Genomic DNA, 16,198 nt, shown 5'->3' with positions numbered 1-16,198 from the left:
CACAAAAACTAAAAATGTCTCTTTCATACACTCCGCCCCCTGGTATACCCCCGAACTCCGCCAAATGAAATCAAGGAAACGTCAACTTGAACGCCAACACAAGAAAACCACACTAACAGTCCATCTTCAAATCCACAAAGACTATCTCCAGCAGTACAGTAATGCACTCAAAGCAGCCCGGTCTAATTACTACTCACAACTCATTCAGTCTGGCTCCAGCAACCCCAAGCGTCTCTTCTCCACCATCAGCAAACTTCTCAAACCCTGTGACAACGCCACCTCGTCCTTCACCACAGAACAGTGCAACTCCTTCCTTTCGTTTTTCCAAACCAAAATCAGCAACATTTACAGCAATCTGACACCCTCAATAGCAACCCCCACCTCCCCTCCTGGCTCCCCCCCCTTCACCTCACAGCCCCTGTCCCACTTCTCCCCTGTGACCCCCATGCAACTGTCCAACTTCATGACTGGAATTAACTCCACCTGCACACTTGACCCAATGCCCTCCAAATTTGTTAAAGAGAGCCTCCCTGCCATGTCCCAGCTCATCGCCACCATCATTAACTCCTCCCTCAGATCTGGATCAGTTCCCCCCTCTCTCAAACTGGCTGCTGTCACACCCATTCTCAAAAGACCTGGACTCACACCTGACATCATGTCCAACTTCCGGCCCATCTCAAATCTCCCCTTTCTGTCAAAAATACTTGAACGTGTCATTGCCTCACAACTAAAATCCCACCTCAGCTCCAATGACCTCTTTGAGCCATTTCAATCCGGTTTCCGATCAAAACACAGCACAGAAACAGCTCTTCTGAAAATCACAAACGACCTCCTCCTCTCCTCTGACTCCGGCAACCTGAACATCCTCATCTTCCTCGACCTCACCGCAGCATTCGACACCATCAATCACACCATCCTGCTGTCCCTCCTCGAATCATCACTCAACATCACTGACACTGCACTCTCCTGGCTGAAATCCTACCTCACCGACAGACATCAGTTTATCAACATCAACAACTGCACTTCCTCCACTGCTCCTCTGTCCCAAGGCGTCCCCCAGGGTTCGGTGCTTGGCCTCCTCCTCTTCATCCTTTACATGCTCCCCCTTGGCAAAATAATTTGTCGCCACAACCTTCAATTTCACTGCTACGCCGATGACATCCAACTTTATATCTCAACAAAAACCATCACCCCCACAACACACTCCACTCTCACCAACTGTCTCTCAGAAATAAAAGCATGGATGCAAACAAACTATCTCCAACTGAACAGTGCCAAATCAGACATCATCATCATCGGCCCCCCATCTCGTATCAAAGACATCCAGAATTTCAACTTCACCATTGACAGCCACACTATCTCCCCCCCCTCACATCCGCAACCTCGGAGTCATTTTCGACAGTCAGCTCAAATTCAACCACCACATAAATCACATCACCAGGACCGCCTTTTTCCACCTCAAAAACATTGCCCGTCTCCGCCCATCACTCTCCTCCTCTGCTGCTGAAATCCTGATTCATGCATTCATCACTTCACGACTCGACTACTGCAATAGCATCCTCTATGCCCGCAGAGGTGCCCAGTACGTCGACCGCGGTCGACCGGTCGACCGCGGGGGCAATGCTGGTAGATCGCGAGTCATTCATAAATTAAAAAAAATCCAGCTCCGTTAAAATAGACAAAACAGGTTTTGATCCCTCCTCCTTTGGCCTCCCTGCCACTTAATTCAGGAGTTGACTTGATTGACAGAAAAAGCGACCTATTGCTTTCCAGTCTGTTAACACAGAATGCAAAGCGATACAAAAATCAAGTGCCGGGAGAGACAAACAACAAAATGAGTGCGGGAAAGAGCAAAAAGCTAAAGACATACCACTTCCACACAGAATGGGAGGGAGAATCTTTTTTTGTGATGTCACATTCAAAGGTTATTTGCCTTATTTGTAAAGCAAGCGTCGCTCTGCCAAAGAAAGGTAACGTGGAGAGGCATTATCGGAGTGTTCACAAGGCATATGACAGCGACTTCCCTCCGAGTAGCAAGTTGAGAAAGAGAAAGGTCATGTATTATTGCTACACAAAAATTATCTCTTAGTCTTAGTGTCGCCAACTCGTTTCTAACATGCAAAAAGACAAACAAATGCGTCTATGGTCGGTGTATTTTCTATCTTTCCAATCCAGAAGAGATCTCTCTCTCCCCCGTCTGTTTGCAAGGGGGCGGGGCAGTTTACACACACGCATCTGCTACATGCAGCAACACACGGAGGAGATGGTGGAGAGAAGCGCTCCAAGGTGTGGTTACATGTTACCCGTCTTGAGGTGGACAATGCTCGTCACCAAAAGTGTTTAGCATGTAAGGGCGGTAACACGAGCAATTTGTCTAAACATTTAGCAAAAGTGCACCACATTCAGACGGAGGAATGCACCGGGTTCGACTGTCTTTCGAGTAGCTCTGTAGCCCCATCCACGAGTAACGTTTCCACGTCAGGTGTTATGTATGCTAGCAGCAACACACGGAGTTAACTACATTATACAAACATGGGTTAATGATTAGAGGTAACTGAGTTATTTATTTTGTTAAAGTTTCAGCTATTCTGTTTCCAGTTCTGTCATCAGATTATTTAATAAGATTTGTTAAAACATTGTTGTTTCTTTTGATGTGAAATATTATTTATTTAATTCAAATAAAAAGCAATGTTAATTTTGTTCACAATTTGTTAAGTTAATTTAATAATATATGTATTTTTGAATCAAGTATTCATCTTTATTGTCTTCATTGTTAGTTTCCACATGCCTAAAACAACCTCAAACTAAATCTAAAAGTTGATGGCTAAATATGAGCGTTTGAGAAATTGTGCAAGGCACACAGTTGTAGTCCGAATAGTCGATTAATCGTTTCATTAATCTATAGATTAATCGATAATCAAATTAGTCGTTTGTTGCAGCCCTCTTGTAGTTATCCCATGTAAAAATAAAACGTGTTATTCAGCAACCCTTGCAATTTGGGTTTTTATTTTTGGTTGGTAGACCTCGGTTAGCTGGTCATTTCAAAAGTAGCTCACCAGCCAAAAAAGTGTGGGCACCCCTGCATGGCATACCATCCAACCTCCTCAATAAACTCCAACATATCCAGAACTCTGCTGCCCGCCTCCTCACCCACACCCGCTCCCGAGACCACATCACTCCCATCCTCCAGAACCTCCACTGGCTCCCCGTCCGTCAAAGAATCCACTTCAAAGTCCTCCTCATAACTTACAAAGCCCTCAACAACCAGGCCCCCCCCCCTACCTCACAGACCTGCTGCACCACCACACCCCTTCCCGCTGCCTCCGCTCATCAGAAGCCAACCTCCTATCCATCCCCACCCGCACCAATCACCGGACCTGGGGGGACAGAGCCTTCTCCGTCGCTGCCCCCTCCCTTGGAACTCACTCCCACAACCCATCAGAGACTGCACCGACCTCACCACCTTCAAAAAACTCACAAAAACTCACCTCTTCAATCTGGCTTTTCATGTGTGATTGTTTTTGTATTATTTGACTTTAACTTTAACTATATATTTATTTGTTGTTCCTTTCTTCTCTTTTCTTTTTTTTCTTCACTATTATCTGTAAAGCGTCTTTGAGCACCTGTAAAAGCGCTAACAAATTAAATCTATTATTATTATTATTATTATTATTATTATTAAACACTCAGGGAGTCCTTTAGCTCACCTGAGTCTCTCAGTCTGACAGGAGAGCTCTCCTCCAGCTTGTTGTGGAACAAACAGCTCCGTATGTCCGTTAGTGCAGCTAGCTAACCAGATGCTAACAACAAGGTCCCTGCTGCTGGCACCGGTCCCTCTCTCTCCCCCTCTCTCACACACACTAAATGCGCTATTTCTGCACACACACAGAGCCGCGAGTTTGAATGACACAAGCACTTTTATTTCCATGCAACTCTCTGATTGGTCTGGTGTCTTGCCTCTGAACACGGGAAATTACAGTCCTGCCGTCCTTTCTCGCGTCTTGACGAGGTTCACGTAAAGCACGGTTAATGTATTATATTATTGAGGTAGAATTGTCCGGGCCTACAGAAAAAACATTCGGGGCAGGCCAAAATATTATTTTACCAACAATGTGGAATTTATTGGCTACATATTACCAGTGCTTGAATTGGAATAAAAAAGGTGCCAGTACTCTAAATCAGCAACAAGTATTTGGCACAAAGTCATAGTATATCCTATAATGCTGGTGGGTTTGTCTCTTTACTGTATATTTTAGAAAGGCTCACTGTACTTAAACAAAATGACTCAGGGTGCATCTGAGATTAGAGGGGGTGCAGTGGTAAAGTGCTATTTTTATAAGTGGGGATTGGACCTGACACCCTCTAGTCTAGGGGGGTCCGGGGGCATGCTCCCCCGGGAACATTTTTTTTAAAATATTGAAGGTAGATGCATCAATCTGGTGCAATTTGAGAGCAAAATGAAGAGATATATGGATACCTCTCAACATCCATAATGAAACAACTGTAAACAGATTTACTTTTTCTTTATGGATATAAAAGAAAGTAAAGCTTGAATCCTACTGGCTGGTTAAATGACTCCTCGTCCCTGAGGCCACTACCAGTTTTTTGTGCCATTTTGCTGGATTTATTTGTCAATAGCGTTGCTGCACAAAGTGATAGCCCTCTAGTTTAAATCTACTACCCAAAAAGAAACATATGGAGATGGGTTACTATTTTTTTTTAAATTGCAAATCTATTTGGGAACAGTGGGGCCGGGCCTCAAATCCTATAGGGGGGTCCGGGGGCATGCTCCCCCGGTAAGATTTTTTTTTAAATGTTGGACTTAAATGCATCAATCTGGTGCATTTTGAGGGGGAAATAAAGAGACTACACCCATATGAAACAAAAATGTATACATTTAAATAATCATAAAATCATAAGTACATGGCCATAACCAATAACATACAATATCCAATATGAAAAAACATTGAAACTTGTTTATTTATTTGTTTTTGGTTCATTTATAGTTGTGAGTGTGTCTGGGCTCCTGAATCGGCCTCTCCTGTCTCCCTCCTCTCCCCCCTGCTCCTCTTTGAGGCAACAGCAAAGACTAGTTTTAGCTCTCAACAAGTTTATCTTACCTTTTTTCACCTAGTTAACATTTTGTTTGTATTATTCATGCATATTTTACTAATCACTACCCCCTCAAATGGAAATATGTGTTTACATAAATGGTGACCGAACCGTTTGAGACCCACTGAGATAACAAACTAAGTTAACTATCTAAAGACTCAGAGAGTAATTTACCTCACCAGAGCTGTAGTTATCAGCCTCTCAGTCTGACAGCAAAGGACTCTCCCTCCACCTTGTTGTTGAAAAAGCTCCTTATATCCGTTAGCGCAGCTAGCTAGCACCAGATGCTAACAACAATACACGTAACCGGTGCGCGCGCTTTCTCGCTCGCTCGCGCCACACATACACCAACACACACCCTCCCGAGCTTGAATGACACACAGAGACCAATCGAGGGCATTAGTATGATCTGTATGAAAGTGGCAATTTCGGCAGGCCACGTCATGTAGACAGCCAGTCACCCTCTGTGAGGCAGAGTCAGACCCACATTTGCGCTGCGTTGCGTTTACAATATATACGTATATTGCCGGCGGCTGAGTACCGGCATTTTACTGAGTACCGGTGTTACAGTATAAGTTGAGTCATGACAACTGGCGACATTCTATTATTTTCGTCATAGGAATCCGGGGCGTGTACATTGAGGACCCATTGTTGACTTACCAGGAAAGAAACATCGTTTGTCGTTTACGTTCATCTTTTGCTATATCTGCCTTCCTAAGATCACTTTGCTGCACATTCAGTACTCGTATGTGAGGTTGTGGGTGAGAGTCCGATATCGTGACGCTTACAGGGAGGTATCGAACATTACAAAGTAGGTGACTGTGTGGATGCCTGTTCAAAACATTGCAAACTTCAATAAATCATTTAAATTATATATTTGTTTCCGACTTTCATTTGTTCATCGTTCTTAATGTGATGTATAGTAGCTTTGATAGCTGTCCATACCTTCAGACAGCCTAAAAGTAAAACACAAGTTGTTTATTCACAGCCCGAACGCTCATCGAGATGACTGGATCAGTCATGACAACTTGTGATCAGCTCCGATTAAATTGTGATATCAATTCTGTAGCTAACCTCCAGGGAGCACGTTTATTTTATGAAATACCTGTATCCCTCTCATCACAACAAGACTCTACACTGTGCAGGAAAAACAATTACATACATGAAAATAACCTTGATGCATGGGAATTAAACACACAAACTATCTTCCGTGGCTATACTGATATGTCACAGTAACGGTAAACCACAGAAAAGTAAGTCCAGCGGGGCACAAGTTGAATACATATAATACGGTAGTTCTATTATGCCTTTAAGCCTATACGTTTAACCCATAAGAACCCCGACCCATTTCTACTTTTGGGGAAATTAAGGGGAACGTCATTTAGACTAAATAGACACATTTCTGACAAGTAACCTCCCTAGTGTCAAATATCTGGGCTTTAATGGTAAAGTAACTCTTATTTATAACTTAATTAACAAGGATGATGGTTTGGTTTGCATTTGTTTGAACATACTATGAATTGAAGAATAAAGCATATGTTAACTAAATATAATTGAATCAGCTAAATTAACTGACCAGACCATAATCATATTTCTAATTGTGCATATATGTCACTCCGGGTTTACTGTGAATGTTTAGGGTTAAAGTCCCGATGTGACACCATGTGTCACAGCAATATTTATGGCATTTGTTTCATATCAATTTCATCAAGAAATGTTTCCACAACAGGTTAAATGTAATCAGAATCAGAATACCTTTATTCGTCCCACAGAGGGGACATTTACATTTGTTCCAGCAGAAAAGAGCCGAAGACAGCTTAAAGTTTAACAAATGACATGTCATGTAAGCATTTTTATTCTTAAATGGCTTGAATATTAACTTTAACAACAAAAAACCTTTCCAAATCTAGCTAGTTCTGTCACATGTTTTAGCCTGACACATGGACATCTTGGACATGTTGTTATGGGAAGACAAAAGCAAATGACAAGGACCATGACCCCAGACTGTTCAGTGTGTGTCACTTTGGGACTTCATGAGATAAAAAAGGCTAAAGCTGTATAAGGAACTTTCCAGAACATTTAAATTTCATGTGACACCCGTGTCTAAGCAATTCTGTCTGCCTTCCGTGTTTCTGTTGTTATTTACTTCCTCTCTGCCTTCTTCTGATGATTTATCTGTTAGTTTGTGTGTTTAATTCCCATGCATCAAGGTTATTTTCATGTATGTCATTGTTTTTCCTGCACAGTGTAGAGTCTTGTTGTGATGAGAGGGATACAGGTATTTCATAAAATAAACGTGCTCCCTGGAGGTTAGCTACAGAATTGATATCACAATTTAATCGGAGCTGATCACAAGTTGTCATGACTGATCCAGTCATCTCGATGAGCGTTCGGGCTGTGAATAAACAACTTGTGTTTTACTTTTAGGCTGTCTGAAGGTATGGACAGCTATCAAAGCTACTATACATCACATTAAGAACGATGAACAAATGAAAGTCGGAAACAAATATATAATTTAAATGATTTCTTGAAGTTTGCAATGTTTTGAACAGGCATCCACACAGTCACCTACTTTGTAATGTTCGATACCTCCCTGTAAGCGTCACGATATCGGACTCTCACCCACAACCTCACATACGAGTACTGAATGTGCAGCAAAGTGATCTTAGGAAGGCAGATATAGCAAAAGATGAACGTAAACGACAAACGATGTTTCTTTCCTGGTAAGTCAACAATGGGTCCTCAATGTACACGCCCCGGATTCCTATGACGAAAATAATAGAATGTCGCCAGTTGTCATGACTCAACTTATACTGTAACACCGGCACCTTGCCGGTACTCAGTAAGAAGTGCCGGTACCACATGGGTAAAAATCAGAAGTGCCGGTACTGCGTACCGGTGAGTACCGGCCCAATTCAAGCACTGCATATTACACAGATTATGCACAGCGGGAGCAGCAATAACCGTCAAAATAATCATTCAGACAGGGGAGCTCCGCACCCCCTGCCTGCCGCTAGGGGGTGCTGCAGCGCCCTCAGCACCCCCCTTCCCGCGCCCATGCTGATGGGTCATTAATCTTGGTCTCGGCAAACAATATTAGGAATCCTCTATAGAGAGGTGAAGTCACGCCCATCTACTTCCGGTCCATGGGACCCCGGAAGCGAAAAATTATACATTGAACTCAATGGAGAGAGAAAACGTATCTTTTGATCCCGTTTGAATTGTGCCACGAACTACACATATGATGTTTGTCAATCTTAAACAATCATTTCCATGTCAAAAAAGTCACATTTTGTCGTAAAACTGTTGAAATATAAGACTATGAAAAATACGCGACTACAAAGACTACAAATCCCAAATCCCATTCTGGGTCGCGCATGTGATGTCACAGGCGATAATGCTCCAAGTGGTTGCGACTCGTAATTAAAGCGAAGAAGAAGATTTCATAACTGATTTATTCCCTCCAATAAATATAAGAGATTGCTCCAATAAATTCACTTTTACAAGATGCCTGTGTGCTTTGTACCATGTTGTAATCACAAAAGTGATCATACCACTTGCTCGTTCTATCGCTTCCCCTCTTATGAAAGGAACAGGAGTCGCTGGATCAGACATATCAGGTAATATCATAGGTAATATACATGTTGTGCATGGAACATAGTCAAGTTAGCTACCATTGAAGAGTGGCCTACTGCGCCCTCCACCGGGTGCTAAGGAAGCAGTTCAGGGAGAGTCGAAGGAAGGCAGGCAGGCAGGGAGCTTTGCATGACATTCTTCTGGACATGTGTCATTGTGATGACAGTGAGGGTGAGTCAATCTGTTGGTTGGAAAGACAGTAGTTGAGTGATTACTGAGAGAAAATTATTAAAATAGATAATTATTCAGTGTTGTTACTTTAAAGTGTTGTTACTGACCTTTTTCTCTTTTATTTTCTTTACCTCACCTGTAACTGCTGAGACCCTGAGGAACATGCACACTGGACTGACCTGCTCTGGCAACCTGATTTCCACTGTACGTAATAGTATTTGGTTATGGTATATTATTTATATACATCAAAGGCACAATGCACCCCCCAGAGAGACACATGTATTGAGTGTGATATTTTGCATAGGTCATGTGAAATCATCTTTACATACTAGATAGACCCTCCAGAAAAACGCGGGCCAAAATCCTTAATTATGCGGGCTAAAATCATTGATTATGCGGGCTAAAATCCTTGATTATGCGATAAAAATGAGGGGTTTTTATGTGATTTTATGCGGGGAAATTGCGGGAAGTTGCGTAATATGCGGAAAGTTGCGAAATATGCGGAAAGTTGCGAAATATGCGAACAGTTGTGAAATATGCGGGAAGCGGAAAAAAGGTGATTATTCTCCCGCACCCTGTTACTAGGCTACTACTGAATGAAAGGGAGCACTTTTAAAGAGTTGCTATGATAAAAAAGCATACTAGAAGCAAGCTACATCACACACACACACACACACACACACACACACACACACACACACACACACACACACACACACACACACACACACACACACACACACACACACACACACACACACACACACACACACACACACACACACACACACACACACACACACACACACACACACACACACACACACACACACACACACACCTCCTCATTCTGTTTTCATTTACTCGTTCGTTATCTGACCAGCTTCAATATTGTAGGCTACTCACCTCGTTTCTTGCAACCCTCGAAAGGGTTTTGGAGGTTGAAGCCTCTGTGAGCGTGAGTTTCTTGGCTTTCTTGTCCGCAGCAGAAACCATTTTTGAATGTTTGAGCGAATCGAAGTGGGTATTCACAGTCGATTTCCTTTTATGCTCCAACACACAGTTGCACGGGGTACAGAACAGTTTCCCCCCACTTTCGTGCAAGACATTGGGGTACTGCTTTGCCCGGTCTTTAGCTGAAATGTTCGTTGGTAAATGTGATGGATTCGATTTGTTCATCTTGGTGTGTGAATTCCACACCTTCACACGACGGTGTTTGCCTTCTGTGATGCGCGGGCTGATGACGTTGCGTCATAATCACTACTCGTCAAGACGAGTTAACTTTTTTATTTTTTTTTCTCAACTTTGCGTGGAAAAATGCGGGGATTATGCGGCCTTTTGATAAATATGCGGACTTTTAAAAATCTGCGGCATTTTGCTGATTATGCGGGAAATTCTGCGATCACAGAATCGCGTTTTTCTGGAGGGTCTAACTAGAAAACTGTAGGAGCGGCAACTTGTTTTGAAATTGAATTTTTAATATCCGATAATAAAGTTGATCTGTTTTCTTTATTCTTCTCTCTTCACAACTCCATCCATCACCATTCTCTGTTCCTGCAGGTCCTGCTTGCTAATAAATGCTTTATTTCTTTACACAATTACAAATAAAGTCAATGTATTGTATGACATGAAGTTGTGCTTCATTCTGAGTCAATAATAAATTCATTCTGCCTTCAACTGCAAAATGATTGTGGACTGCACCGACATCCATGTAGCTGCCCCCCAGTAAGATGAACCAAGCAAAGCTGACACTCAACATACAGCTGTGCTCTTAAGTTGACATGAAGAATTTGTGAAATATTGGTAATTATTTGGAAAAAATGACTGACGATGCAGAAAACTTTTTTTATTTAGGAACAGTGGTCAGGTGAAGCATTTATGACCACATATGTGTCACACTTAAAAGGCCAAACACACTGGCCAAACACACCTCGTTTACAACTCCCCAGTTGACAGCCATGACTCCGTCTAAATTGTACCCCCCAAGCACCCTCTTCATGAGGGACGCGCATGGAGTGGATGAAAGTCCCGACCTCAGCACAGCACCAAAATTGCTGGCTGTCAACCTGCCCTGCCTGTGTAACTGCCACTGAGGATTTGTCCGCTGTCCTACGGTGGCTGTCTGGATGGCAGCTTGCTGGTCTCTGCTCAGTCGCATTGAGGCAAGAATTGCCTCAAGCCCCCGACCCCCACGCTCCTTCACCAGCTCCGGCACATTGAAAATGGCCTGATGTTGAGGCTGCAGCTCTGGCTCAGGTGACAAAAGCCATGCCATGCCACGCTGCGCCCCTCAGTGCAGACCTGAACCAGTCTACTTCCTCAGTGGCGATGTCTCTGGCCAGTGGGTTGTATGTCTCCTCTTGCTGTTGGTAGAGTTGAGACACCGGCTGGACTACTTTTGAAGTGCCAGGCTTCCTCCACTGGCACTCAACTTCTGTGGAGCTGATCTGCCACATGGCAAACATTGCCAATGCTGCAGCGTGGCTGCATTTGTACATCCCCCGTGCACGACCACAGACAGCGCTCTGCATCACGCCATCCTCTCCCATGTAGAACTGTACAAATAAAGTAAGTACCATGTTTGTTAACATGCTATAATAGATTGAATGAGCAATACAAGGATGGTCCAGATCTGGGGGTGGGAGGGTTTATTTTTCCATAGTTTTGTCCTCTTGTCTGATTGTTGTTGTTTGTTTTTTCTGAATTTTTTGTAATTTGTGTTGTATTGGTTGTGATTGTACATTGTATTTTTTTAAATGTGTATTACATTTTTGAAAAACATTTGATCAACAAAAAAGGATTTGGTCAGGATCTAGACTCAGTGTGTAGTTTATGAATTAATCAATGCTCTCTACATTAGGAAAACATACCAGTGTACCAGAGGGAGTCACACACAGCTGTGCCTAGATAACCAAACAAATTGACAAGATAACCAAAATCCTTGAATCTACACACAGCAAATAAACTCAAATGACACAACGAGATGTAAAAAGGAGATCACACATATAGTCGATATAAAACTGGCCGCTTCAATCTGAAGAGCAACTAAAACAAAACACGGGAGTGTACCTTGTTCTTGTGAACACTAATGTTATCCACAGCATACACACCCGTATACAGTACACCCGTTCTAGGTTCTGATTGGCCCTCTAGGTTGGCATTCTAGCTTCTGACTGGCTGTCCAGGTTGTCAATCATAGCCGTGGTTCATATTATGCTAGTCGACTCGTAACATCGCTAAACTTTTTTTCTTGACGGTTTTCTCAGTCAACTAATGCAATTGATAACAGTAACATAAATTAACACAGCCCTGCACACTGCAGTCATTATATGCCGGGTCTGTGGTTCATCATCTTCTTTTTCATTCTCCTCCTTATTGACTGACATTAACCTTAAACATTGCACTCATATTACTCACCGAAACCTTGTAAAGCCGGTCCCGCATGCTGGCTCTTACAGAACCGACTAACTCCCCTTTCGTGTATGTACAGTAGTGGTGTCAACAATAATCGATTCGGCGATGCATCGCAATGCGGGGCATGCACGATTCAGCATCGATGCGGCAAAGTGCCATAATCGATTATGTTTTCTGGCCTCCAGTGGAAAGTTGTGGGGGCAATTGCTCTGTCGCTAGTTTGGAGTTTTAAACTACAACTCCAGTTTAAAACTGTGTTAAACTCCAAACTAGTGACAGAACAATTGCCCCGCGAAGTTTCAATTACTTCCGGCGGCATCATAACAACATTAATCAAGATGGCTGAGGCGGAGGGAGATGACCACGATAGACGGACCATTAAAAACGCACCCAAAGCGTGGAAAGCTGACATCTGGGCACATTTTGGATTCTACGAAGTAAATGGGAAACTAGACAAGACTTACGCGGTGTGTAAAACCTGCCACACTAAAATCAAGCACGTTGGCAATACAACTAACTTCAGAAATCATGTTGATCGCTGGCATCCTGAGTTGGCTTCAAAAGCAACACAAAAAGTTGATACATCCCAGCCAAGAATTGACGAGTCGCTAGTGTCAACGTTGCCACACAACTCTGAGAGAGCAAAGAGGATCACACGATCGGTGGCATGTTTCATAGCGAAAGATCTACGACCCTATTCTGTGGTAGAAAATGTGGGGTTTCGCCACATGCTTAAAACACTTGAGCCCCGGTATAAGCTACCGACAAGAGCTACTTTCACGGATTATGCGCTTCCCGCAATATACAAAGAAACCAAAGCAAAGGTAATGGAATCCATGTGTAAAGCCAGTCGTGTAGCCATTACAAGTGACGCCTGGACTTCAGTCGCAATAGAGTCCTATGTAACCATAACGGCACATTATATTAGCGAGGATTGGCAGATTGCATCACATGTGCTGCAGACGAGAGCAGTTTATGAGAGCCACACTGGTGCTCATATGGCGAGGCTACTCTTGGATGTTGTTGAGGAATGGCAGCTAACAGATAAAAGTGTTGTGCTGGTGACGGACAACGCCGCTAATATGATAAGTGCTGCTGAAATTGGGAAGTTCCCTCATGTTAAATGCTTCGCGCATACGTTGAACCTCGCTGCGCAGCGGGCGCTTAAGCTACCGACGGTCTCCAGGCTTCTGGGCAGAGTCCGACGCATCTCAGCATACTTCCACCGCAGCACAAAGGCAAAGCACCTGCTTGAAGAAAACCAGAGGGTTGTTCTTAAACTGACAAGTCCACTGAAACTGATAACTGATGTCGCCACAAGGTGGAATAGTGCTCACGATATGATGGAGAGGTTTTTGCAACTGCAAGCTGCAGTGCATGCCACACTGCTGTCGCCTGCCCTAAATGTAGATGAAAGTGACATTGTCACTCTCAGCAGAGCAGATCTGGCTAACATGGAGGAAGCAGTGAAGACATTAAAACCAGTGAAGGATGCCACTGTTTTTATGTCAGAGGAGAGCAGTCCTACAGTCAGCCTCATTGCACCAGTATATGCCCAACTCCTCCATAACATGTCAGACACTATTGGAGAACAACCACTGATCCGGGATGTGAAGAATGCCATCAAAACAGATCTCCTTAAGAGGTACAACAGTGGGGCAGAGAAGAAGATCCTTCATACATCCTCTGCCCTGGATCCTCGCTTTAAGGGGTTACCTTTCCTGACAGAAGAGGAGAGATTAGATGTCTACGCAGGAGTGACTTCAGAGGCTGCATCCCTGGAGGTAATTGAATTTCTACTTGTAAAACTTATGGAATATCTTTCAATTCAATTGTAATAACAATGTAATGTTAAATAAGCAGCTGCATAGTCAGTAAAATGTTAAGACTGAGAAAAATAGTTATCTGTTGTGATGTGAGCTGCAGCATTGGCTGAGAAAGTGCTGCTAACTGCTGTTTTTTGCTCTTATTTATTTTGTTCAAACACAGTATGAGAGGAGACGTAGGATAGAAGATGAAGCGCCTGGCAGAACAGGAAGTTCAGGAACCAATGAAGAGTTGCTGTCCGTGGATGACAATGTGTCTGACTTAGCAGGCCCCTCTGCCCCCAAAAGAAGAGCCTCGTCATCGCTGCTTGTGAGTTTGCTGGGAGCTGCTTTCAATGACAGCAGTGAACCTGGAGGACAGAGTAAGACCGCCGATGCCAGTGCTGACGAGGAAATGGAATTGTACTGTAGATCTCCAGCTGCACCTCTCTCTGAGGATCCCTTGGACTGGTGGCATCGCCATAAGGGCACATTTCCTCTCCTCTCTAGGTTGGCAAAGAGATACTTGTGCATCCCAGGGACAAGTGTGTCAGCAGAGAGAGTATTCTCCACTGCAGGAGATATTATCACTGCAAAAAGAAGCGCTCTCAAACCGGACCATGTTGATCAGCTTGTGTTTTTGCACAAGAACCTTGAAATTCCCAAATGCTGAACAGTGAGAAGTTATGATGTAGGCTTAGGTCAAACTATATATTTCCTCACTCTGAAACGGATTGTTTATGATGGTGATGTTGAACTCAGACGGAAGAAGTTGTTTGCACAAATTTGGTAGTAGCCTAAGCCTACACACTTTATTTTTGGTTTACATTACAATATATTTCTCATCTTGATATTTTGTTGTATGCAGCTGATGTGATTGCCAGGTAGGATTCTCATCTCAGGTATATAATTGTTGTCATTGTCTTAAAGCTGCTAAGCTGTTGTTTTGTTGAAAAAAGTTGCACTTGACTTTACTACTTGAAAAAAGTTTCACAGTAATAAGTGGTTACTGTGTGTTGCACTGAGTATTTTTATTGCTGGGTGCCTGGGTGGTTGGTTGTTGTTACAATAGTGTGACTGATTACTGTTTGCACAGGAGTTCAGGAAGTGACCTGTTGTAGAGCGTCTATTTTATTGTGTGTAAAATAACTGCTGGACAATATTGGCTGTAATTGCTCTATTAAATTTCAAATGGTTCTAAAGCAGAGAGAAGAGAAACATTTCTTATTCAAAGCAGTGATTTATGTTTTCTTTTTTTTCAGGTTTGAAAATGCCATATCCAATACCCTGTACCATTTTTTATTATTATTTAATTTTATTTAATGACATTTATGTCAAAGATGCAGGAGAGTGATAATACACACATAGCAGCCAATAAAATCTATCCTATCTGACTGCTTGTATTGCCTCATGACTCACGAAAAAAGTCCCTTGTTGTGTGCAGTAGAATTGTGATGCATCGCAATGCATCGTAGAATCGAATCGAATCGAATCGTTACCTGGTGAATCGTAATCGAATTGAATTGTGAGGGCAGTGCCAATGCACACCCCTAATGTACAGCTCTCAACGTGCCCAGACTTGTAGTGATTTTCACCTAATTTTATACTTTTATTCTCATTCTGAAAGAATGAGGTGAAATGTGCCAACGTGACGGTCATCTTTGTGTTGGTGACGCGTATTGTGCGGGACCAGAGACATGTGGTTCACTGAGCGGCTTAACACAAAAAAATGTGTTACTTCACAGTTTTACGACACAATTTAATTTTTTTGACTTGCAAAATGTTCTTTTAAATTGACAAACATCATATGTGTCATTCGTGGCACAATTCAAACGGGATCAAAAGATACGTTTTCTCTCTCCATTGAATTCAATGTATAATTTTCCGCTTCCGGGGTCCCATGGAGGCTCCCGGAAGGGGAGGGACTTCGCCTCTCTATTCAAACGACATAATATTCAGTGTGCATCGACATGAAAATAACAAAAAAGTTCATGCTGGACTCAAACCCGAGTCCCAAAAGCAAAAATCACTCGAGCCCTGCACGTTATGAGTGGCCACGG

The 16,198-nt window shown here is 43.0% G+C and overlaps 1 protein-coding gene across 1 annotated transcript; it reads left to right on the top strand.

The window, feature by feature from the left end:
* The first annotated feature begins 12,411 nt into the window (after window positions 1-12,411).
* On the top strand, window positions 12,412-15,532 carry LOC307024054 (E3 SUMO-protein ligase ZBED1-like). The gene is made up of 2 exons (XM_079657849.1): window positions 12,412-14,117; window positions 14,323-15,532. The coding sequence occupies exons 1-2, from the start codon at window positions 12,501-12,503 to the stop codon at window positions 14,809-14,811; spliced, it is 2,106 nt and encodes a 701-aa protein (XP_079513975.1). The 5' UTR covers window positions 12,412-12,500; the 3' UTR covers window positions 14,812-15,532.
* The last annotated feature ends 666 nt before the right edge of the window (window positions 15,533-16,198 follow it).

The sequence above is a fragment of the Notothenia rossii genome (assembly GCF_949606895.1).
Source record: "Notothenia rossii genome assembly, chromosome: 11".
Classification (NCBI taxonomy): Eukaryota; Metazoa; Chordata; class Actinopteri; order Perciformes; family Nototheniidae; genus Notothenia; species Notothenia rossii.
Note: the sequence above shows the minus strand (reverse complement) of the source record. Positions and strands in the feature narration are given on the sequence as shown.

Bases quoted from the DNA above. Each gene is read 5' to 3' on its own strand.
- LOC307024054 (XM_079657849.1), top strand. From the start codon at position 12,501: ATGTTTTCTGGCCTCCAGTGGAAAGTTGTGGGGGCAATTGCTCTGTCG. The intron at 14,118-14,322 runs GTAATTGAATTT...GTTCAAACACAG, and splicing joins CAGAGGCTGCATCCCTGGAG to TATGAGAGGAGACGTAGGAT.